This window comes from Pectinophora gossypiella, chromosome 9 (genome assembly GCF_024362695.1).
Source record: "Pectinophora gossypiella chromosome 9, ilPecGoss1.1, whole genome shotgun sequence".
Lineage (NCBI taxonomy): Eukaryota > Metazoa > Arthropoda > Insecta > Lepidoptera > Gelechiidae > Pectinophora > Pectinophora gossypiella.
Window position 1 is genome coordinate 13208328 of NC_065412.1, and position 24961 is coordinate 13233288.

Consider the following 24961-nt stretch of genomic DNA (forward strand, 5'->3'; position numbering starts at 1 on the left):
CAATAATTTTTTTTTTGCTTCTATGCTGTTCTGGGAGCAAATAAAAAACATAGAACACGTTCAGCTGCTTGTCTTCCCGGGCATGTCGTAAAAACCGACAGAGGGATTGCGTCCTCTAACATAATGGACTAATGTTATGGGCGATAGGCTGATCCCTTATCACCATAAGGTTCATCATATCCATCTTAGGACTTCGTATCAACAGTGGCTGCAAGTTGTCTTTGATTACTTGTGGCTCTGCCCACCCCATTTGGGATTACGGGCGTGAGTTTATGTATGTATGTGTGTATAATTCTTCAAAAATATTATTAAATGCAGATTATATAAAAATAATTGTTGCTTTATATATGGATCAGATATGATATAGAATTGTGTTGCTACCTATAATGCTTTTCTTTACTTTGGTCAGATTAATAATGAGGTGTGTTGTGCCTGGGTGTAATAACAAGGGTCAACACAATCATTTATACCCAAAAACAAAGATAAAAGATGCATTATGTCTGTTATCCACTAAATAAGGATATACAAAGCCATGTCTGTACAGCTTCATCTATATTTTTTTGAGGAATGAATGTAGCTAAGAAAGTCCTTTATTGTTTTCTCAAATATTCTAATCCTTACCATGTATGTGAACTACATACATAGGTAAAACTATAATGCAGTTATTATTTAACATGGTTTGATAAATATGTGCATACACAGGCCAAAGTATAAAAGAAACTATGTCAATAGAGGAACCATTAGAATAATATACCATCCATAGCCTACGTTCCTTAGTTGTACCTCTAATGCAAAGTGACATAAGCACTGTATACCTGTATTAAAGTCACTATAGGTAGAAAATTGTTTGCACTTTTTTAAAATCTCACTCACTACAATGTAATAAATTCTTATTTCAAAACTTGGTGTTTTATTTCTATCGCTTCTCTTTGAGAGTTAAGATGATAACCAGTCACATTGATGTTCCTAATATCCATCTTGAGGAGAACATCAGGAGTGCTTGTATGTGGATTAACTCACACCATTTGGGATATGGGGTACATAAAGATTTACGAATGTACAATTTCAATCCTTCTATTTGTAGATAATGAGTGGAAATTCAATGTTCGAACTTGAACCCTAAATCCCAGCACAAATTAGAAGATCTTTTAACAGGTTTACAGGTGTGAAAATTATTTTCTAACTTATTAGCAGTAAAAATAGCATTAAAGTCAGGCTGTTTAATCGACTCCAGTTTATCTTTGAGCATGAAACAGTGTTATGTATGGTTGGTTTTGTTGAGGTAAAGGGAGTTAAATTATATCTAGCCTTTGCCAGCACACAATACATCACTGTTTATTATTCTTTCCTTGGTGGCGGCAACGTATGACCACAGTTAAATACGAAACCTTTAGGAATGAAACACTTAAGAGATGTCTATAACTTATAATAGTTAGAATTTACAAACTAACATAAATATTCACAGAATTGGGATAACACACAGGAGTTCCATTTATTCTTCTTCAGCTTCCACTGCCTTAAACTTGCCTCCATAGTAAGGGATGTAGGTTACGAACACCTTCCAATCTGTGAAGTATAGCAGCCCCAAGAAAGCAGTGCCGCCAAAACCTGCTATCGACGGCGCAAACGAAGCTGCCATCTCGAAGTGCTTCTTCCCCAGACGTCCCAACATGATTTATATATTAGATTCCTTCTTTTCCTTGGTAATAACCAGGAAATTGGATCCGATTGTACTCCAAAATGTTACGTAAATTTTTAGTCTGTGTGACCATTAGTTAGATAACAACTATTACTAAAAACATGATTATGTCATGTACATGATTATCGATTATCACGAAGGACCAAAAATAATTTGTCTAGAACAAAAGGATTATTATCAAATTATGTAAGTAGATTAGAGAATCTGTGAAGTTAACCGGATATCTTGTATTAAATTATTTGTATGTATTGTATAAAATCCAAATCCAAATAATGATTCAAAAATGTTGCAATTACACAAAGTTAGCAGATTTTCCAAAAGTATGGTAACTCTATCAACAATTGTCATACGATAATATCCTCGTCGTAAGTAAGGCAAAAAAAAGCATTAGTCAGCCTACTTGCTTGTGCTGTAAAGAAATATTGACATTTATTTAAATTATAAAATAATCTTTTATTAAAATCAAATTATATTTTGAATAACATTAATTTTATTTTGATTGTCAAGTAGATTCTGCTACGATTCTGCTTGATTTGGTTTGTTATTTGATTGATTTCGTTTACCTACCTGTCAAATTGAAATTTGACATAAAAAAAATAAACAAGCAGGCAATTAGGTTTTTCTTGCAAATCCTATTGGAGCTGGTTTTAAAAATTTACCTGGTGGTGTATTTATTGTTTTTGAATGAGATAATTAATTAGTAAACGTGAGGTGGACAAAGTTGTGTTTTTATTGAGTGTGGAACGGTCAGGGGCTGCGACGGCTGCGAGCCGGCGGCAGCATGTGGGATGGAGGGGCATTCTTGGGTGCCTTGACGCCAAAGTTCTACGTGGCTTTGACGGGGACCTCGTCTCTGATATCTGGCTTGATCCTCATATTCGAGTGGTGGTATTTTCGGAAATATGGAACGTCGTTCATTGAGCAAGTTTCGTTGGCGCACTTCGGCTCTTGGCTTGGTGGGGCAGAGCCCGAGCAGCACTCGCCGCATCACACGCACACTCCTCATCCACCACATCCACCTAACGACTGCAAGGTAGAGGTTTCTTCAACTTAAAATCATTCAATTCATTTATAACATCCATTGCACATTTTGTATATCTTGTACATTACCAATTAACAAAGTACAAATCCATATATAAGTAGTAAACAGCATAATGAAAATGTTTCATAATGTTTGTAGGTATGGCGTAATCCACTGGCATTATTAAGAGGTGCAGAGTATGGCCGACTTTGGAGCACAGTGCGGCGTCCACCTCTCACTTATTACGACATGAATCTATCTGCACAAGAGCATCAGGTATGCTGTAAAACCCTCCATTAACTTGTAATGATTGTATAATTATTTCTATGAATGGTCCATTATGCTCTTAATCTTTCGAACGCCGGAACGCGGATCTCGACCAGACACAATGTAAAATCTATTGTGTCTGGTATCTCGGCATATGCGAGGTTAATGTCTAAAATTCTTTTAAAATCCATACTCTATTGTTTAACTATTGTGTCTGGAAATCTGGGTTACAGGAGGTTAATATTACTATGATAATTTTGAATGAATTAATCTAGGTAGGTAGGTATTTCCTTTTGGTATTTGGAGATGTTTTTTTAGTTCAAGTTGAACTTAACTTTTTGAACACTAGAATGCAGATCTCAAACAGATATAATGATGTAAAATTTATTGGATCTGGTATCTCGGCGGATGAGAGATTAAATTACTGAAGGCATGTTGTCAAATCTCGTGCAAAATGTTCTATACACCTTTCTACACTGCGAAAGGTGTAACTTCCAAGTCCTTTAATTTTAATTTGTAACCTGTTGGATGTGATATTGCAGGCGTGGTTCAGCATCGGCACGTGCACGGGCGACCCGGCCGAGGAGGCGATGGCGCGCGCGTGGCGCGAGCGCGAGCCCGCGGCGCGCGTGGCGGCGGCGCGCGCCGCGCTGGCGCATCGGCCCGACTGCGCGCCCGCGCTGCTGCTGCTGGCCGAGGAGGACGCGCCCACCGTGCACGAGGTGCGCTCACTTACGTGCACGACACACAAGGGATATGGAGTATACTCCACTAGGATGTGTTAGTGGTGGTGTGTTTTACGGCTAATAGCCACTATGTTTCATTTATCCATGTCAAATGTTCAAAACCGGTACCATTTCAGGTTCCAATTAAGGTACAAAAGTGGATTGTTGTTAAAGAGGGAAATTTTCTTAAGAAAGTAGTTCTTAGAATAAAAAAAAATTGTGTCAATGGTTTTAGCTAGAGTCAATATTGAGGAAGGGAAATAATCATTATTATTGTGTGCACGGCTGCAAGAAGGAAAGTGGGCAGTGTGCTTTATGTAAACACGATTTGTAAACATGCGTCGTGCCGCTTTTGTTACTGCTAGGCAGCCTTTCGCTGCAGAGCGGGCGGCTGGTGGCGGCAGCGGCTGTGTGTGTAATGGTAACGTTGTGTGCGCAGGCGGAGCGCATCCTGCGCTGGGCGTGGCGCGCGGCGGAGGCGGCGTGGCGCGCGGCCGCGGCGCCGGGCGGCGGCGGCGGGGCGGCGGCCCGGCGCGCAGCCGCCGTCTTGGGTTCGGGCGATCTTTATTTCTTACTTAACACTTATTTGTTTACAATAATAATCATTTAATTAATTAAAAAGAATATGTTGCTATACCTGTCCTTTTACATATAGAACGGCAACGCTCGGCTCCTCACCAGCGGCCGAGCTAGGTTTACCTCAATAATGTGAATGTTAAAAATACGAAAAATCCTTTGAAGTCTTTAATTTGAATGTTTAGAGTTATTGGTTAAAATGTTTGTGTGTTGGTACACCCTTGCTGGCGAGTATTTGAATGTGGAATGCGATCGCAGCGCACGTGAAGCGGCGCGCGGGCATGTGCGCCCGGCGGCTGGGCCGGCTGCGGGACGCGGCGCGGCTGTTCCGCGAGCTGGTGCGGGACGCGCCGCCCGCGCTGCACGCGCTGGCGCTGCACGAGAACCTCATCGAGGTGCTGCTGGAGCAGCGCGCTTACGCGGACGTGCAGGTCACTAGCGCTTTATACGTCATGCTATTTGACATTTGATTCATAAATTATCGTCGGATTTATATAATTATATAAGAATATTAATAATAACGATATTTATTGAATATCTTGCCACTTGATTGACAATTTTAGAGCTTTACTGAAGCAGAGCGGAGATCACTGCGTGGGAAAGAGCGACAAAGCATCTTACCTCTCGCTTTCTGTCATACGCTGTAATTGATTGTTTCTACGCTCCACCACGCGTTGTCTCTGCTCCGACTCAATGGATATTCACCCTAATAAACTATCCATTGGATAAATTGGTACTGGTATAAGGAATACTACGTATAGAACACGAACACAGTTTACACTTAATCGCACGGCGTTAGGCTGCCTGTCCATTGAAGCGGAGCGAGCTTGCGGAGCGGTGAAACGGATAAATATTAACCAATAGGATTGCATAAAAACTCCGCTCAGCTGCAGTGGATAGAGATTGGTTAATCCTATTGGTTAATATTTATCCCTTTTACTGCTCCGCAAGCTCGCTCCGCTTAAATGGACAGGCAGCCTTAGACGTCACACAAACACAGATGCGCGTGTACGATAACGTCAATGTGTGGTGTCTGTGTATAACGAGGTTGTTTGTATGAAGTGTCCGGGGTGTTTATGTGCTTATGTGCAAATAGTAGCATTACTGCAGGCACCTCTCCGGTGGGACTGTCATAGGGCCGTCAAATGTACTGTAAAATTTTAGGTGATATTAAGTGGTTGAATGAGGAGCTCGGTGGCGCAGCGGTTAACGCGCTCGGCCTGCGATTGTTGAAGTAAAGCAACTTTCGCAAAGGCCGGTCATAGGATGGGTGACCACAAAAAAAAAGTTTTCATCTCGAGCTCCTCCGTGCTGCGGAAGGCACGTTAAGCCGTTGGTCCCGGCTGCATTAGCAGTCGTTAATAACCATCAATCCGCACTGGGCCCGCGTGATGGTTTAAGGCCCGATCTCCCTATCCATCCATAGGGAAGGCCCGTGCCCCAGCAGTGGGGACGTTAATGGGCTGATGATGATGAAGTGGTTGTACTTCCAGGCGGTGCTGGCCCGCTACGACGACATGGGCCTGCCGCCGTCGGCCTGCGTGCTGTACACGGCGGCGCTGCTGCGCGCCCGCGCCGTGGCCTCCGCGCCCAACGCCAGGCACGCAGAGCTGCATGCGCTCGCGGTCTGTCATACTCATGCATTTTTTAAGTTGCTTCTATTCTATATGTAAATTTGGCAACGCATTATTAGATAGATAGATAAACCCTCTCCGGTTGATTGAGAGGAGGCCTGTGCCCAGCAGTGGGATGTATATAGGCTATTTATGTTATGTAATATATACAAAAAAGCACATCAGGCGGCCTTATTGCTCATGCAGCAATTTCTATCAATTTCTATCTATTTTTATATATATTAGCATGTTTTCTAAAATGTCAACATAACATAAGTTCACGACTATATCGCAATTGGGGTAACTAAGTACACACATCTCACCGAGCTTTCTGTTAGACGAACATGATAGGTGATCGAACAGTGTTAGTGAACTGCACTTATGATAGTCATTGGTGCAAGCAAGTCCGTTACCGGGGTTCAAACTGGTGCTCCCCGATTGAGAAGCAAGCCGATGTACCACAGGTGCAGACTGACTAAAATGTTAGGTACAAAGAAGGCCTCGTGATTGGGCCTGAAGCTTTACAGCCAACTTCCATTCGGTTTGAACTACTAAAAAAACGCTCAGCGTCTCTTTCCCTGATACTTCTACAACAGACGAACAGACATTTTGTACTCCTTAATACATGCAATATGTAGTTTTTCTTTCACCTATCACATGGGTCTAACGGAAAACTCGGTGAGGGTACTTACTTTATCTCAATCAATCAATCAATCAATAATACTTTATTGCACAACAACATATATAAAGGACATAAACATACGAATAAAACATAAGCACAATAGGCGGCCTTATTGCTAAACAGCAATTTCTGCCAGGCAACCTTAGGGTGAAAGAAGATTATTCATTGGAGCATGGGCTGGTGCAATAAACATATAATGATACCAACATAATAAAAAAAAAGAATAATAAATAATATATACTTATCTCGTGATATACGAGTACCTCTTACTACCCCAATTGGGATTATTCGTGAACTTATATGATGTTTCTTTTCAGGCGATACGTCGCGCGATAGAGTTCAACCCGTACGTGCCACTATACCTCCTGGAGTTACGCGCCATGACGCTACCTCCGGAGCACATCGTCCGCCGCGGCGCGAGCGAGGCTCTAGCCTACGCGTTTTGGCATTTAAGACACTGGTACCACGCCGAGCCCGCGCTCAAACTACTGGCCGCGGCGTGGAGGCCTACGCAGGGACATCAGCATACCACGCGGCAGGACACTGGTAAGAATATCCATGAATATCCCTCGTTATATCATATTTCATTTGGGTCGATGACCGACTCAACCCCCTTTGTGTCAGGTATTATTGAGCTGTACAAAGCGTCCTCGCAAATAAGTATTACTTGGGTGCTACCCTTACTTTGTTATGTAATATCAGTAATTTTCGTCATTGGGAAGTTTCTCGCTCGTAAAAACAGTGGAGAAGTGTTTTTTTTGTATCCCCTAGAGAGACAAAGTAGTTTTTTAATTGTATACTCAGATTTTCTCATAAGAGAAGGCAAGTGAGCATCGTTATACAGTGTGATTTGCAATGTAGCGAATTTGTATGATTAATTTAATTTTATGGATTGTGCTATAGCTATTTAAAAATATATAATATATTTAAAAAACATAATATATGTTATTAAATAAACTTGTAAAAAATAATTCGTCATTTACTCAAAAACAATAATTTAATTAACTATCATAAAAATGTTACTCTAAAAATACCTAAAAAATTTAAACGTGTAAAAAAATACGCGAATTAACTGTCAAACAAATGTGAACAGGTTAATGTATAAGATTTCGTATTTTACATGTAGTATGTATATTACCCGGGCCTGCCCGCAGAGCTGCTGGCCACGTGCGCGGCGCCGCCGCGGCCGCGCGCGCCGCCCGCCGCGCTGCCGTGCGCGCTGCTGTGCGCGCTGCTGGCGCTGTGCGCGCTACTGGCGCATCGCTGGCCCTCGCACGCGCCGCTCGACCCGCGCTCGCTGCTTAGACTCTTGGCTGACGTTTAATTCTCTGCTCTAACTCGCGAATATAAATATATCTCATTGATAACACAAATATCAAATATTGTAATCTATTTTTTATACTTGTCTTGTCGTCATCTCAGCGCACCCTATTTATCCGGCCAAGTAGTGAAAGTCATTCCAGGCAAATCTATAAAAAATTGCCACGTCAAAAAACAAATATGACGGCCCTTATGTCAGTATCATTCTATAAATTACACAGGGTTGGCAGTATTAGAATGAACTTTTGAATGTTTCTTTGTATTCATTAAATGAAGTGAAGATTTAAAATACGAATAATCAAGTATAAAAATTAGACTATAACTTAGTCGTTTTAAAAACAGACTGCCTACAACAGGCCTTGGATCTTTAACTGACTCCGATAGTGTAGTTATCCTTAGAGGAAAGATAAACTGTTTTTCTTTTATTCTGTTTAACAAGTACTTGAACGCATTTTTCACCTCTCCAGCTCGAAAAGGGTGCTGGCGTAAAAACGGTGCGGAAAAGTGCACCAGTCCTATCAGAGAAACAAACTAGTTTTTAATTTTATATTCGGATATTTCCGTAAGAAAAGGTAAGGGAACAACATTTTGATCGATCTGCAGTGTGAAATCACAATATGATTTTGTATGACATTTATTGAAATTGTTCTATTACTTTAAAAAAGTAACATTTAAAATAAATACTAGTAAATATTAATTTGTCATTTATAAGAAAACAATATTTAACGTCTTTGATAAACATAAAATTAAAAATGTCGCTCTTAAAATACCTAAAAAAATAAACGTATTATACAAAATGGCGCGAATCAAATGTCAAATTTGTAGTTATCTGTACAGGTTTGAAACGCTGCATTCAGTTAACTCCATAAATAAATAACCTATAAAACTTTTCTCGCTGGCAGAGGTGAAAAGTTGTATGTATTACTAGAGTAGAAATTTGTTTTATATCTATATCGTGCTTTTATCATTGCGCCTCCATAGTCTATGTTAGAATCAGACTACTTCGCTAATTCGAAATTTAAACTCGGCACTCGCGTTAAACATACCTTTCCACTCCCAAATAACCATTGTTGGAATAGCATTCCCTTCTCATTTATCGAATGATGAATTTATAATTGTGTTGTGACATATAATTTATTTTACGCTAACGGAAGATTCGAAAGCAAGCCATGGCATTTATTTTTATTGACGATACCTGATTGACTAAGAAGTAATGAAATGATCTGTAATAAGTATTTATTTATTTTAGTCGTAAGTTAATCTTTTAAGTTGTCTCAATAAATGTGTTAAAATATTATCTGTTTTATTTATTTCTTAAAAATCTGACATCCCTGATTACTTTAACCTTAGAACCGGCCACTCGGTTTGCAGAAAAATCACTTCAGGATGCCAGTGTGGTCGACGTTTTCGCTCTTAAAGCGCTTATCGCTATTGGCCTACTAGCAATGGCTGATTTTCTCACATTCAAATTTAATCTTCTCAGAGTGAGAGTCCTCTGCGCTCCCCTTTCGTCTGGCCAAGTTGTTAATGCCATCTAATGCAAACTAAAATAATCGGAAATCTATGCATTCAGTTCTATAATTATAAATTAATAGTATTGACGTCATCGTATAGGTAATAGGTACATGGTGATGTACCTATTATTAATTTAGTACATATAGCGGGTGCGCTATTTGTAAAAAAAATCCTGTACCCAAAGGTTGCCTGGAGGAAATTGCTGCATGAGCAATAAGGCCGCCTGTTGTGCTTTTCTCTATATGTTGTCCTTATCTCTGTATTTTGTGTCCATTGTGCTCAAAAAAGTATTTACCGACTTCATTTATCTATCTACATCGAGAAAACCTACCTACTTAACAAAATTTGCTATTAATAATGATCACAAGATAACTTATTGATAGTTCTACCTATATTCTACAACTTTAAGTATATCACGTTATCACTTAGCTATAACTGCTAGTGGAATGTTCGTGTTCGATACGAAGTGTACGAATTGCCGGGTCCTCTCGTCGCGACTCGCGTCAGTTAGACCGCGCGCGCGGCTCCGATGGTCGCGTCTAGTTTCGCGCGTCTTTCGACGACCAACTTCGATCGCTAATTCGCAGCTCTATATAAGTTGCGTGTAACTTCGAAAACGAAAACAAAGTTTATCGTATTTGTTACTTAAAATGTATTGTTAGAGCAGTGTTAAGTGTTTTTTTATTAAACAAGTGTTTGTGAAAAAGTGAGAAATGTATTGAAAATTAAATTTGAATTTTGCGGTATGTCTTTGAGTTATGTCGTAATTTAAATTGAGACAAGAAAATTGTAGTTTATTTTCATTTTTACTTTACAAAAATATATTGGGGTAAAGTTAATAACTGAAAAGCTTTTGGAAATTACTTACACCACCGTTTAGCTACATTAAGGGGAAAAAAAATTTTGAAGAAACTATTGGTTTCTTGAGTGAGTTTCTCTATATCGAAGTGTACATTCGCGTGCTATCCTTGGAATTAAGACGCTAAAAGCGGCAATATGTTAGCGAAACATTACGATACTTCGAGATAGGGTTTATGAGTGATGGCGTAGCAGACGTGTGAATGTGCGCGGGCGCAGGCATGGCGCGGCGGCTGGTGCTGAACGGTCTGACCGCGGAGGTGATCGGCGGCGGCGCACCCGCGTCACCCGACTCGCTCGACTGCTACCACGAGCTCGAGTTGTACCGCCAGCTGCTTGCGCTGCCTGAGCCTTCAGACCCTCCACCTACCAACCCAGCCCATGGTATAAGATATTATACGCCTGGTATTCTCTTTATGCCTTGATCACACGTACCGAGCAAACCGCCGACACAGTTCTCTCGTGTGTGTTGTAAAATCAGTGATCGACCTCATCAACTCATCGGGCCGCCAAGGGCCCCTGACGTGGCTCATGTACCGCCTACACATTTAAGTAAATAGTATCCGGGACTCACTGCTTAACGTGCCATGCGAGGCACGGATCATCTTGCTTTCGGACAATCGGGTGATCAGTCTGCAATGTCCTAACCAAACTAGGGATCACGAAAAACGAACCTAACGCAAACATTGGACCATAGAGATCGACACAGTGCACTCAAACGAGTGGGTATAAACACTTATATGATACCCAAATATGATATTGCCTTAGGCAATGCGCACCAAGTATTTGGCTGAGTGCACTGTATCGGCGGCAGTGAATAGGTAATTAATTGCAATAAATAATTGAGTATTGCGAATTGTGATGTGCCGTTTCCGGGAATGTTCCCGTTCTAAAAACTCTTAACAGTAAAGACACTGGCTGTTTTACTTTTTCAAATACTTAGTTCTTTCTTGTAGGTACTCTGGTGGTAAAGCTCTGTTTACATAAGTTTTGCGCGTTTTTACTGTCCGGGAACGGCATTTCACTCATCGGCGGTTTACTCGGAAGGTACCTGCGTGTACCCATGGTATAATAAGACCATGGGGGAGGGGGGGGGGGGGAAACGCCACATTGAAACAATTCATCTAAAAAAAACAATATTGCAATTTGACACTTGCGCATATAAAGTAAGTGCGCAATGCAAACAAATGTCAAATAACATAATTGCTTTTTTAGATGAATTCCTTGGAGGTACCCTTTTTAACCCCCCTGGAATGCTCAAAAGTGACAGCTAAGATTTCATGGTTAGCCGCGCTGACGTTATCTCACTGTCCATTGCCAGTTTTTAAAAAATAAATTACCCACGACTGATGTTTTTAATTTACTTTGCAAGGAAATTTTGAAGTTTTAGTTAAAGATTTACTTACAGTTTTAAATAATTATTATATAAGTATGTGTCAAGTGATAGTAATTAATAGGTTAAATACGTTCGTTAGTATTCGCTTAATTTTCAACAATAATAAAATTTGAGTCCTTGGAATGTTGGAGATACCAATTTAATGGTAACACTCATGTAACACTTACGTCATCAAACGGCTAACAATGGCAGCATTTCATAGGATTGAGCATACCTGTAGGCTCAGCACAGTAACCGCACCGCGCGCGGCGCGAATTATATCGAGGCCTTCGACCAATAGCTGTTTGACGTCCAGCTACGTAGATAGCATTCATATCGTTTATTGGTGGAAGCGCTCGATATAATACCGTGCAGACCCGGCTGGTGTTATTATACCATAGGTGTACGGTCACGAGCATTAATATGTATACACTTTGGTACCATGTCACATTAACTTTTTTGACCAATTAAACTGTAAGTCTCACTAAATGTCAAATATGTTAGTGCGACAAAGTCCTAAAATGGGTACATTATATTGCTCATGACTGTACCTTACTACGTGTAATCAAGACCTAACTAACGGTAAATTTAATTTCAGTAGCGAAGCTGACGTCATCAGACTTTAAATAGTAACGTAACATACAACGCATCACGCCTGTATCCCCAAAGGGGTAGGCAGGTGTGTACCTATAGTATTACAACCTCCTTGCCAGGTTAAATAATGAAAATGATTTTCCGATTTTGACGGACATATCTTAATTTTATTTGTTTCATAAATGTTATCCTAGGTCTACCCCTTCCTCTCTTCCCTTCAATTTTTCCTTCTATAATGTTTGTTATAAATGAATCGTGTCGTATCAGGTGGCCAATCATATTTCCTCTCCGGTTCTCTATAGTCTTCAATATGGTTCTCTTTTCTTCAACTCTTTCCAGCACTTTTTCATTTGACACCATTTCAGTCCAGCTTATACCCTCCATCCTTCGCCAACACCACATCTCAAACGCTTCCAATCTCTCTCTGTCTCTCTGTGTCATAGTCCACGTTTCACTTCCATAGAGTGCAATGCTCCAAATATATGATTTAATAAACCGTTTCCTTACTTTTAATGATATGTTTTTGGTTTTCAAAATGTATTTTTTCCTGTTAAATGCTTGTTTGGCTATTGCAATTCATACAAATAAAAGAGAAGGTGCAGGTCGTGTCGTATCGGGAGGTGAAGGTTTTGGCGGGAAGAAGAGAGGAATGGCGGTTACTTCACCGACAAGAGCGCAGCTCTTAAATAGAGAGAGAGAGATCTTAATTTTATTTTAGTCTGACAGCTTTAACAATAGTGCCGTCTTTCACTTACGACGAGTGCCAGCCAGAAATAGAGATAGTTTTAAAACTACTAAACTACCACACCAATATATATACGTACTTAACTCTGAAGAATTAAATTCAAGTCCTTAGAATGTTGGAGACCTACAATGGTAACGCTGATGACGACTTCTTCGCAAAAAATAGCGTCATTTATTAAAGGAGAATACCAGAATACCTTGATTTCTTGTACCGTGTCCCAGCCAATCAGCGGCGGGCCCGCACGCCGTCTCCCGTGCGCACACGCCAAACAGAATGCACTCCCGCGCCGCGCCGCGCGCGCACCCCGGCTCCGCGACGCGTTCCGACTTCGCCACTGTCGCCGAAGCCACCGTTGCTGTCACCGAAGCCGCCGTTGCCACCGCCGAATGCGCAAGCACGCCCTGCAAAGGTAAGTTTTACCTATAGGAAGTTTTATACTATAGATAACACAAAATAGATTATTTTGCTTTGATTGTTTCTTACTTTCGATTTTGGGTTTATTGTGTTAAAATAAAGATATATTTTAGCAGGTACTTACCTATATACCAATATTTCCTACATTAATGCGGCTAATATGCTTAAATTAAGGGCTAATATCTCACTAGGACACCAGGGTGACGCCACCACATTTATGCTATAAACATAATGTATGCAAATGTCTTTGTCGTGTGTCTTGTTGGTTGCGCAGCCGCAGTCACTACCTAAATACATTTTGAAAGAAAATAAATAAATTATTTATTATAAAAGAGCGCCACACACAATAACAATCCAGACTTAAAACGTACACAAAATGACAATTAAAAAACAAAGATGCGGGTTGGCATAATTATGATGGCAGTGGACTTCCTAATAAACGGACTTAATCAGCATAAGCCACGGCGCGGCGTGACTCACCCCACGGCGCAGCGTGACCCATGACGCTGTTATTCTGTGGGCTCAGCCGAGTGAGTTTTGTGTGTGGCGCGACTGCGGTGGTGAGTGGCGTGGTGGTGTAGTGATATAACATCCTAAATTACTATAAAATCTCAAGTGTTATGCTCTTTATGTTTGCGTAGGGGCTAAAGGTATTTCAACTACACAGAACAGAGATTATTTCTCGGAAAAGTTCCTCTTTACATATACTAGCTCTCAACGTTCATTACGGTAGGATTCAAATGTACTTAAGTAGCGAGTAGCAGGTACATTTATATAAATGTACCGATGAAGTAGGTGGATTTCGCGTTTCGTTACTTTCACTTATTTTATTTGCCATTCAACATACGTACATACAAACTCGCGTCTATTTCCCACCGAGGTAAGCAGATACTGTGGAATTCCATTTGTTTCGTTCCTGATCCTGGCACGCTTCTCTTGCTCTTCCACATTCATCAATCGTTTCATACACGCACGCCGGTTCAGAGTAGATCGTACTAAACCTTTTCCAAGGACATCTTCAATTTGGTCAATGTAAGTCTTAATCTTCGCCTTTGACATTCAAAGATTTTTAAATTATATATTATATTAATTGCTTATTTGTTTAACTATTTTGAACCGAATTCAAAAAAGGAAGTTATTTATTGTTTTTACAATAGAAATACGTAGTTTAGAAGTTAGGGAGGGACCACACGTACTTACATAATATAACGGTCAAAGACATAACCCTTCTTATTGCTTCACCGCATTAGGGTAATGATTAAAATAGACGACTTCAAGTATGGATTTGAACATGACCTTATATGTTTTATGCGCTTATTTAAAAAGAAAAGGTAAACCTGATAAAAATAAGAAGGGAATGAGAGTACATCGATTAGAAGTTAGATTACAGTTTGTGCAGGGTTGGTTACATAGAGTCCCCAGGGAAATACTGGGATAGATACGAATAGAAAGCACGGAATATGAATTTGCTTTAAAAAATATTTTACTGTGAATGTAGATGTAGGTAAGTACTGTTTTTGAATATTCACTACTCGAGAAACGAATCTATGGAAACCAGTGCAAAGGCGTATTCTGGGTGCCTAGCTGTCATTTATTTTCTACAATGACCGATTCAAAGAACACGAATTTATAGACCGTAAGTGCATTCATTGTCTTTCTTGAATTGCATTTTATTTTTTATCTACATTTCTACCACTTGTTGATTCTGTAACCTATTAATACGAGTCGCACTGACATAACACTTTAACTATGGTTACAGGCTTTTTGGCGGGAAACGGGAACGGGACAGTTGCTTTCTTCATTGAATAATCTAAATAATTAATACGAAGTGGTGTTTTGTGGTTAATGATCGCATTAAGTTAGTCGGAAGACATTCGCGAGTGTTATTATATCGGAGTATTCAATAAACAAAGTGTATCTGCCTATTTTCGCTTCGTGCCAAGAAGCCGCTTCATAACTCGATATACGGGCTTTTGAGTTAATTCGTTTGGGGTTCGGAGTAGGAGTCTACTCCGAGGGTGGGGGCTTAGGTTTCATCATCATCACCTTTCATCATTTCATCAATCATCAAGAAAAAAAATACGTAAGACATGGCTGTATGGGCATAGTTCCCTTTGCCTTACCCTTCGGGGAAAACCAAAACAAAAAAAATAACTATGGTTACATAAAGCAAGTTACACGTTAAGCCAGATAATGAGGGACCTTCCAATACAACAATATAGATGGCACTGTAAATATTTTTCTTCGTTTAACTTTCTAATTTCATGGAAAACAGACATACGCATCTTTTATATTTGGTTTTGGGTATAAATGATGACCCTTTTTATTACACCCATGTACAATTACATCTTCTACCCATTATTCGTCTGATTAAAATAAATAGAAGTAATATAGCTAGCAATATAATTCTATATTTAATGTGACCCAAATATCAAGCAACAATTATTTTTATATAAGCTTCTGCCATTACATTGTATTTTGGGATAATTATGTACTTACCCGAGTAATGAGAAAAGAGGAGCTCGGTGGCGCAGCGGTAAACGCGCTCGGTCTGCGATTGTTGAAGTTAAGCAACTTGCGCAAAGGCCGGTCATAGGATGGGTGACAACAAAAAAAAAGTTTTTATCTCGAGCTCCTCCGTGCTTCGGAAGGCACGTTAAGCCGTTGGTCCCGGCTGCATTAGCAGTCGTTAATAACCATCAATCCGCACTGGGCCCGCGTGATGGTTTAAGGCCCGATCTCCCTATCCATACATAGGGAAGGCCCGTGCCCCAGCAGTGGGGACATTAATGGGCTGGTGATGATGATGAATGAGAAAATAGGTAATTATCACGTTAAAGCTGTGCAACGCCATCTATATAGTCCCTAATTATAATAACCTTTACCTTTCGTTACTCTATTCATTAATTACTTTTTTATAATTCTTATATCTTGCTTGAGGTTAACGTGTTATGTCAATGCTACTCGTATTATCTTGATTGTTATGAAATAAGTATATAAAAATCTCAGCATCGCTTTATAATGAAAACCTCGTAAGCGCTACTTTAAAAAAGTGTTTTTTTCTTCAACAAAATCTCGAATTCAGTCTGTAATTTCATTCATCATATACGACGCTCACTGCTGGGCATAGACCTCCCCCAAGGATCTCCACGACGATCGGGCCTGCGCTGCCCGCATCCAGCGGCTTCCCGCGACCTTCACCAGATCGTCGGTCCACCTTGAGGCGGGCCTACCCACTGAACGTCGTCCGACACGTAGAAAGCACCGACAATAATTTCATTAGGGGTAGAAATTGAGACCGCAAATTTTATGTGAATTGAAAGTAGAGTGTTTATTACCAGGTTTTATTGACAAAACTCACTTCCAAATGTGTTTTCCAAAAAAGGAGTTTTAGTATTTTTAATCAAAAAGGCGACTATAGGTACCTTTCTCAATTCTCATTACTCATCCTCTTTCATCACACGACAACGCCTTACGAACTTTCTAAAGTCAACAAAAACGAAGATCCATTTTATTTTATTTATTTAACAATTTAGACATAAAGATAACACAGAAACACAATATGACAACTTGAAGAGAGACAAATCCAGACCATAGAGAACTTGTTGAGCATGGCCAGTGTACGCGGACGATGTCGACGGGCAGATATGTTGTACCACGAGTCAACAAATACTTCGGTGACAGGACACTTCGTAAACGAATACCGTAGATCTGTAAAACATGCTGCCGGTCGACATACGTCAGGAGTGCAATATAAATAAATTTAGTAAATCTTTATTTAAACATCTTATGCAAAAGATCTCTTAGCTGTAAGTTAACTATAAGTATTTTAAAACATAATAACATTAAGCGAACTCCACTCCCGCAGACAAACCGAGGAATTGGTTTTGTGGGGTTTTATTGTACCAATATTTTTTGTAGTTTTTATGAAAAATAAACATTTTACTTACTTACTTTACTTACTTACAACTTATTACTAACAGAAATTTCTTCCTGTGAGAGTGAAAGATTAACGAGAGGGCAGATAGCGTGTATAAATTATATTTATTGAGAAAATATTCAACCGGTTTAAATCAGCGTTGTTACCCCGTGGCCTGGTTACCCGACATGGGATAGGCCACGTAGGGTAGGGAACCCTCCTACCAGAATACTTACATAAAATGTCAATAAACCTAAAGGGACACTCAAACGACCATAACACAACACATCGTTTTATTTTATTTCCTGTTTAAATAAAATGGCCCCAAGGGTTGAACAGCTTTTTGTTTTCATAGGTTAATTGTATAAAGGGTTGGAAAGCGTAGAATTCCATTATGATTAATATTGCGATTGTATTATGTAACACTGGATCTTAATTAACAATACTCAGAAATTGAACATAACATAACATAGCATTGCGCTTGTATTCCTGAGTGGGTAAGTAGAGAAACATAAAACTATAGAGGAACATATTTAATGAAAAAATAAAATAAAAATGTTTATTTTCTTTTACAATAAATCCTTAATTACTGGTGGATTGGGACTCCATTTAAGCGACATAGCCTGTGTTTTGAGGCCCGATTTATGTACCTGTAAAATCTCTACTGTATCTACTCACAAGGAAAGATTATGTTTTCTTCCAAAAATAACTGTAATATTTAAAATCCTTTCTAAAATTCTTTTGTTCTTCGTATACGTATACGTGTGCTCTGAGCAGGTATTCGTAAGCAAACCGAACGCCACAAACGAAAGCTAGAAAATGAAATAATATGAAAACAAAATCTTAAGTCTAACATTCTTATTACTTATTCAAAATTGAAAATTTAATCTTAATTTACGTTTTTCTGGTAGTATAATACTCGACTGAATGTAAAATAATGAGATTTCCATTAATTTCCGGAGGCGGGCGCGGGCGGCGCCGGCCGACGCGCATTGGCGTCGACTCTAAATATATTCAGAAAATATCTTTTTAATCATCTCCATAGCAGTGTCCCTTTTTCACAGCGTCCACTTACTTAACCTAAAGATTTGACAGGTCCGGTTTCATACAGAAGCGATTGTGTAACCTTTCAACCCGCGAAGAGAAAGCCAATCCAATATAGGTTAAGTCACATATCTTCGAAACGCATTTCTTGAGAATGTGGGTTTTTCACGATGTTTTGAAACTGACGGAGAATACACATCACCAAATACTATTTTTTTTCTTCACTTTTGTAAAGAAGGATTTTTTGGTTTCTAAAAATATTTGAATGAGTATTATAAATAAAAGACAATGTTTTAAAATTCACGACGGAAAACATATTTTCAAGTTAATAATTTCATTTTGTTTCTGCACCCAAAGCCCTCCTCAACTTAGGGGCTCAGAAAATTCTTTGAATGAACCCTTCGTTTTTTATTATTTCGTTCGATTAAATTGAAAAAAGTCCTGATAACATTTTTTGTTTTTTAATTGGATTTATTGAAATTTGTTTAAAAATATTTTCGTGATCACTTTCCTATAACATCAAGAAAAAAAAATACACTTGCGCTGTTTTTGTATTTTACTTATAATACTTTTGTCGTAGCTTCGTAGTAAAGAGCTACACAGAACCGCGTAGCCAAATGCTACAACAAGTCGTAGCGCGGTGCTACTATTGTATTGCGTAGCATAAAAATCCTCACTATACATAATTATGATATGATTACAAGTAAAAAAATACTTTAATTTTGGTTTAATAAAGCCTTATTTTATGAAACTGGTTAATGTTTATGGTACCCGTATCGATTTCTAAACACGTATTATTTGCACATCGACTTCGTATGCAAGTTCCGACTTTATGTTACAAATTTTATCCCTAAGTATGCTTTCTCGGTTTCTTTGTGTTATTTTTCTTAACCAGGAAGTAATTTATGATTCCGTACCTAATTACCAACAGAGGTGAAGTAATTTCCGACTGAGCTAGCATTTCTTATAACCGGATTAAAAACACTATGGAGGTGCCTGAGGGTGGTAGTTTATATTTTTTGTAAACTGCACAGAGTTCTTTATCTCGGTACATACGTACATAAATTCACACTCGTATACTTAACAGGGTGGATAGATCTACAAAAAAAAAATCTATTGAAATTGACTCGAATTTTGACCCGTGTGTCAGTGATAGTCCTGTTCGTCGAACGCGCGATTTACACCGAAGCGTCACGGGTTCCAATACCGGCTCGTGCTCTAAACCACTGAATGGGACTTTGTCTATTTGAATTCATGTTTGGACCATAGATAATTGATATCACGTGGTTTCCAGGATTAGCGTCCGCTTAGTTTTGAGTACGTTCGACTGGCCCAATTGGGACTATAGCCGAGAATCCACTTTACGAATCGCTGATCTGTAAACGTATGTCACACAGAGGATCTTATCAGGGGGGTTCAAAAGGCCACATCGATGCAATTCATCTAAAAAAGCAATATTAAAACACAACCTTACCGCGTTTAAAGCAGGGATATGAGACTCCTGATATTTCGACACTGTTGCAAGTGCCATGATCACGGGACGACTATATATCCCTGCTTTAAACGCGGTAAGAACCTGTAATTATGTGTTTTAATTGTGATAATAACCGCGTAAACTTAAAACAATTTAAAAGCAATATTGCTATTTGTCATTTGTCTGCATAGCTCACTTACTTTTATATGCGCAAACGTCAAATTTCAATATTACTTTGGTGTGGCCTTTGACATCCCCACTTATAAGCGTCCATGTCGGTAACACGTGGGTGTAAAGAGAACTCATAAGTTAGGCACAGACGGTTTAGAACTTTAGAAGGCTGAAGACGTATGCTTAGGGTAACATATGGCGAGTGCGAGACTTTCCATAAGCATAATGCACATAAGCCCCGCGGCACAGCAACCATACCGCGGCTCATATTATATCAACGGTCCGGACCAATGGCCGTACGACATTTATCCACGTGGATGACATACGCTGTGTCTTATTGGTCGAAGTCCTCGATATAATTTGCATCGCGGTTACTGTACCGCGGGTGCAGAAGTTGTATGGGAGCGTTTGTATGATTTCTTTGTGAATGGATGACGAAGTCTCGTGACCGCGGCGCTAGTATCGCTGATTTTACGTTTAAGTATTATGGCTGGTATTATCTTTTATTCGTTTTGTAATAAGGCGCATTATCTTTGTCTGTTCAATTGTCGCATGCTGAATAAATCAATAAATTGCAATTACAAACTTTAAAGATAATTGGCAGGAACTTAATTACATATGTAATGAATTATATGACCAAAGAAATAACGATCTTAAATGCCTACCTTTTTCCATTGCAAATAAAGTCTACTTATTTTATTATTTTCCCATTACGATAGGCTGTATGTTGGGGACCCTATTTCTGATAATTGCCTTTTGAAGCCATTTACCTGCTATTCAATTTGTCCGATACCAAAAGTAATATTCGTATTAAGATTCAGATTAGATTACAGAGGGTTAGGGTTGGGAAGCCAGTCACTTGAAAGAAAAGATATTACTTTTCATAAAAAAAATCGATATAACATTTCAACAAAATACGAGTTCAATTTGAATTTGAAACATTAAAAAATAAAAACCTTAGTGGCCACTATATAATTTCATTTTCATATTTTTCTGATGATCTTTTCAATGACCTTTCCAGTAGTTTCCTTGCGTCGATGACCTGTTCGGGGCAAAAGAAGGGCAAACGTCAGCTTCCCTTGTCCCTCATGTCGTTTCTTCCAATCAGTCACAGTCGTATGTGATTCGAAAGTCGGACGGCAAAAATAAGTATAAAATACTATATTTTATACTTTTTAAAGTTACGAATTACGTAGCTTACTGACGGTTTATTTACTTATTACCTTACCTTATTGATATAGTCTGTGACTGTAGATACGATACGAATTGCGCGAAACTTTTGGAAAAAGAAACTAAGTGGGTGAAATGGAAACTAATGTTTTAGCGTCGATCAGGTCCTCAGTTACCCTTAAGTTCTGCGGAACTCTACTTAAAGGGATCAGTGCAAGAATTTCACTTAAAACTTACTTCGGCCAGTTGGCCATCTTGTCTGTAATTCCAAATAACCCTTACCCTCCACCCATTATATTCAAACGACTTCAGCTACATAAATAATGAGTTTTATTGTAATTGTTTCCTTCGTTGGCTATCGACCAATTCAAGCGGTTCACAGCCTATCTCGTTGGCTAATAAAGCTCTTTATTCAGTACTAATACTAACGGCCTCCGTGGTCCAGTGTTTGAGCGTTGGGCTCACGATTCGGAGGTCCCGCGTTCGAATCCCGGTTGGGACATATCACAAAAATCACTTTGTGATCCCTAGTTTGGTTATGACATTAGAGGCTGATCACCTGATTGTCCAAAAAGCAGGATGATCCGTGTTTCGGAAGGCACGTTAATCCGTTGGTCCCGGTTACTACTTACTGATGTAAGTAAGTAGTCGTTACATGAGTCATGTCAGGAGCCTTTGGCGGCTCAATAGTAACCCTGACACTAGGGTTGATGAGGTTGGTAATTCACCTCACAACCCACACGACAGAAGAATATACATACGTACATAAACTCACGCCTATTTCCCACCGGGGTAAGCAGAGACTATAGAATTCCATTTGCTTCGACAGAAGAAGAAGAAGTACTAATACTTCTTGCACCGATAAGTCTACAGTTTCGATTTCAACTTATCGCAAGAATGACACCTATTTCAAAGGATATTTGTTCGTCTCTTTGTGTTATGACTGGGTATCGAAAGTGGCTGGAAATTGTCTTCAGTGTAAGCGGTTAGTGACACAGTGAGCCATGGTAGTCCAGTTTAAATAACGCTCTGACTGTGAAATCGCTGGATCCAATCCCGGTACGAGCATAAACCAATTATTTTTGAAATTGTTTTGGAATTCATGTTTGGATCATAAATTATTATCACGTATTCAGCTGTGAAGGAAAACGTCGTGAAAATCCCACATTCTCGAGAAATGCGTTTCGGAGATAGGCGACTTATCTGTATTGGGTTGGTTCTCCTTTCGCGGGTTGGAAGGCCGGACAGGCAGTCGCTTCTGTTAAAAACCAGACCTGTTAAATATTCAGGTTAGGTAAGCGTCCCCTGTGAAAACGGGATAATGCTATGGAGATGATGTGTTACTTACATTCCGTATGTGTGTATGTAAGGTCTTATCATCAGCTTGCGTAATGTTTAATCCCACTGGTTACCTAAAACTGAAGACGTTGTTACTATGTGGTTGTTCACGGGTCCTAAACACACAGATTAAGTCAGTTGCCTCACGACACGACGCTATTGGCTACTTACTTAAAACTGTCGTTTTATACATACATACATACATAAACTCACGCCTATTTCCCACCGGGGCAAGCAGAGACTGTAGAATTCCATTTGCTTCGACGTTTTATACTCTTAAAATATTTATTTTTCTCGAAAAAAAAAAAAAATTGCTCTAGAGCAATAAGGCCGCCCAAATTGTACTGTATTCATGTGTTATGTCTGATTGTTGAAATTTTAGTTCTGTGCAATAAAGTATATTTGATTTGATTTGATTTGAAAATATTTACATAATAGAAAAAAATATATTTTTCTTTATTAATTTTAAATTTCGCGCGAAAACGGTTGGTCATGTAATATTTTGCCCAGTGACGTTGTATTTCAATAAACAAAGAAACTGTCAAACAGTATAACTTGAAACCTGACAGATAAGTTTTTTGTTTATTTCGTGATACGTAATGTCACATAATCACGTTTTGTAATACAGAGATAAAAAGTCGCATTAATATTTTGTAAAAATAAAATATTAAAAAAAACTATTGGATAATTATCGTTAAATGATAAACTACCGACATATTTCATATGTTATTGTTATTACTGTCAAGTAGCCATTTCGAGCGCTATGAATGTACTTATGTACATCTGTTTCCTCCTAACTTCTAAACCACTTATCAGAATTTTACAAATGAGGCTATTTGATTATCTGATGTTTAAAGGCTATGTGACGTCGCACTGAATTTAATGTGGCGCCCTCTAGAGGACATCATGAATTAAGTTGCACATTTCAAATGTACATATTACTAGCTTTTTTCTTATAAATTGACAAAACATGTCTATGAAACTTGTGAAATAATGAGTTACGACGTCGTCTAAAAATGGTCAAACGTCTATTACTATCCTTACTCTGAAATCGTACATCCACGATATCCGATCACGCCGTGGGGAAGGTCTCTTAGACGTGGTATTCACCTGCCTGAGCTTAGAGATGTTACCGACCCAAACATTACATTTTCTGTGTAAAGTATACTTATATGAAAGCTTATTAAAATTAAATTGTACGTAGGTACACATACTTTACTTGTTCTTGATAAAGTTCATTTTTGCCCAGCAATGGCGCATGTAGTTATAGACTGTTTAGTTTTAGATATTGTTTTTTTTACGTGACTTATTGTTAGTTATTAATTAATTAAATTAGATTTTAAGAATGTACAAAAGAAAATGACCTTGAGACAATCTTATTCAAAACTACCAGACCCACACCCAGACGCGGACCCGGACCCGGAACCGGACCTGGACCCGGACACATACCTGGACCTGGACCCGGACCCGGACTCAGACCCGGACCCGGACCCGGCCCGGACCCAGACCTAGACTCGGACCAGACCAGAATCTTTGCAAGATATACATATAAATAAATAAAGAGAGAAACCGTAGTCAAAGTTCTTACAAGTAAATTGTACCTAAATTCAATTTATTTTCTAGAATGAGTTTTATACTTGAATATTGTTTGTAAGAAGATTATAGTAAGTAAGTAATCTACTAAGCTCGCGCTGAGTTCTGAGTTTAGACTCTGAGTTTTCTGAGTTTAGTTCTGAGTTTGGAGCTCCAACATTGTATCTAACAAAAGGTCAAGTTATTCCTACTTTTTATTACACAGTTTAATATTTGATAACTATTTTACTGTTTTGTGTAAGGGAAAGGAGACAAAAATTTAGAGTTATTGAAGACAGAAGAGGCAAAATGATTGGACACTTAATAAGACACGAGGAATTTATTAAAAACATCATCTAGAAGGGAAGATAGGGGAGACGCAGGGGAATACCAAGAAGAGCTTACATGGAACAGATTAAAGAGAAGGCGAACGTCGTGTGTCTTATAAAGAATTGGCCTTTGACAGACAAGAATGGAGAATGCTACACCGATAAGAGCTGATGTATAAATCTGCTAGAAAAAACAGGACGAGAGCTTTCAGCGCTCCCCATTTATCTGCCAAGAAGTTAACGCCATCTGATATAAACCTACAATAAGTTGCGTTAAAAAATACTAGAGAAAGCACCGAATCATCATCCCCCTAGCATTATTCCGTTTTCCACAGGGTTCGCTTACCTAACTTGAAGATTTGACAAGTCCGGTTTTTACAGAAGCGACTGCCTGTCTGATCTTCAAACCCGCGAAGGGAAAACCAGCCCAATACAGGTTACGTCACATACCTCCGCAAATGCATTTCTCGGGAATGTGGGTTTCCTCACGATGTTTTCCTTCGCGTGCTGAGTACGTGATAATAATTTATGAACTAAACA

General features: G+C 39.1%; 4 protein-coding genes across 4 annotated transcripts in view; 3 read left to right on the forward strand and 1 right to left on the reverse strand.

Moving 5' to 3' along the window:
• The window catches only part of LOC126369688 (inorganic pyrophosphatase), a 213994-nt gene that overhangs the window by 24449 nt on the left and 164584 nt on the right, over positions 1-24961 (forward strand). The window lies entirely within an intron of this gene.
• Positions 1411-1767, reverse strand: LOC126369737 (cytochrome b-c1 complex subunit 10-like). Its single transcript, XM_050014319.1, has one exon. It carries the CDS (start codon positions 1670-1672, stop codon positions 1493-1495), a length of 180 nt encoding a protein of 59 aa, XP_049870276.1. The 5' UTR covers positions 1673-1767; the 3' UTR covers positions 1411-1492.
• Positions 2281-9198, forward strand: LOC126369739 (protein ST7 homolog). The gene is made up of 8 exons (XM_050014321.1): positions 2281-2732; positions 2880-2996; positions 3530-3709; positions 4152-4263; positions 4547-4719; positions 5782-5913; positions 6901-7129; positions 7738-9198. Exons 1-8 carry the CDS (start codon positions 2481-2483, stop codon positions 7905-7907), a joined length of 1365 nt encoding a protein of 454 aa, XP_049870278.1. The 5' UTR covers positions 2281-2480; the 3' UTR covers positions 7908-9198.
• LOC126369826 (protein TsetseEP-like) lies at positions 10480-24032 on the forward strand. Its single transcript, XM_050014390.1, has 3 exons — positions 10480-10660; positions 13212-13399; positions 23865-24032. Exons 1-3 carry the CDS (start codon positions 10480-10482, stop codon positions 24030-24032), a joined length of 537 nt encoding a protein of 178 aa, XP_049870347.1.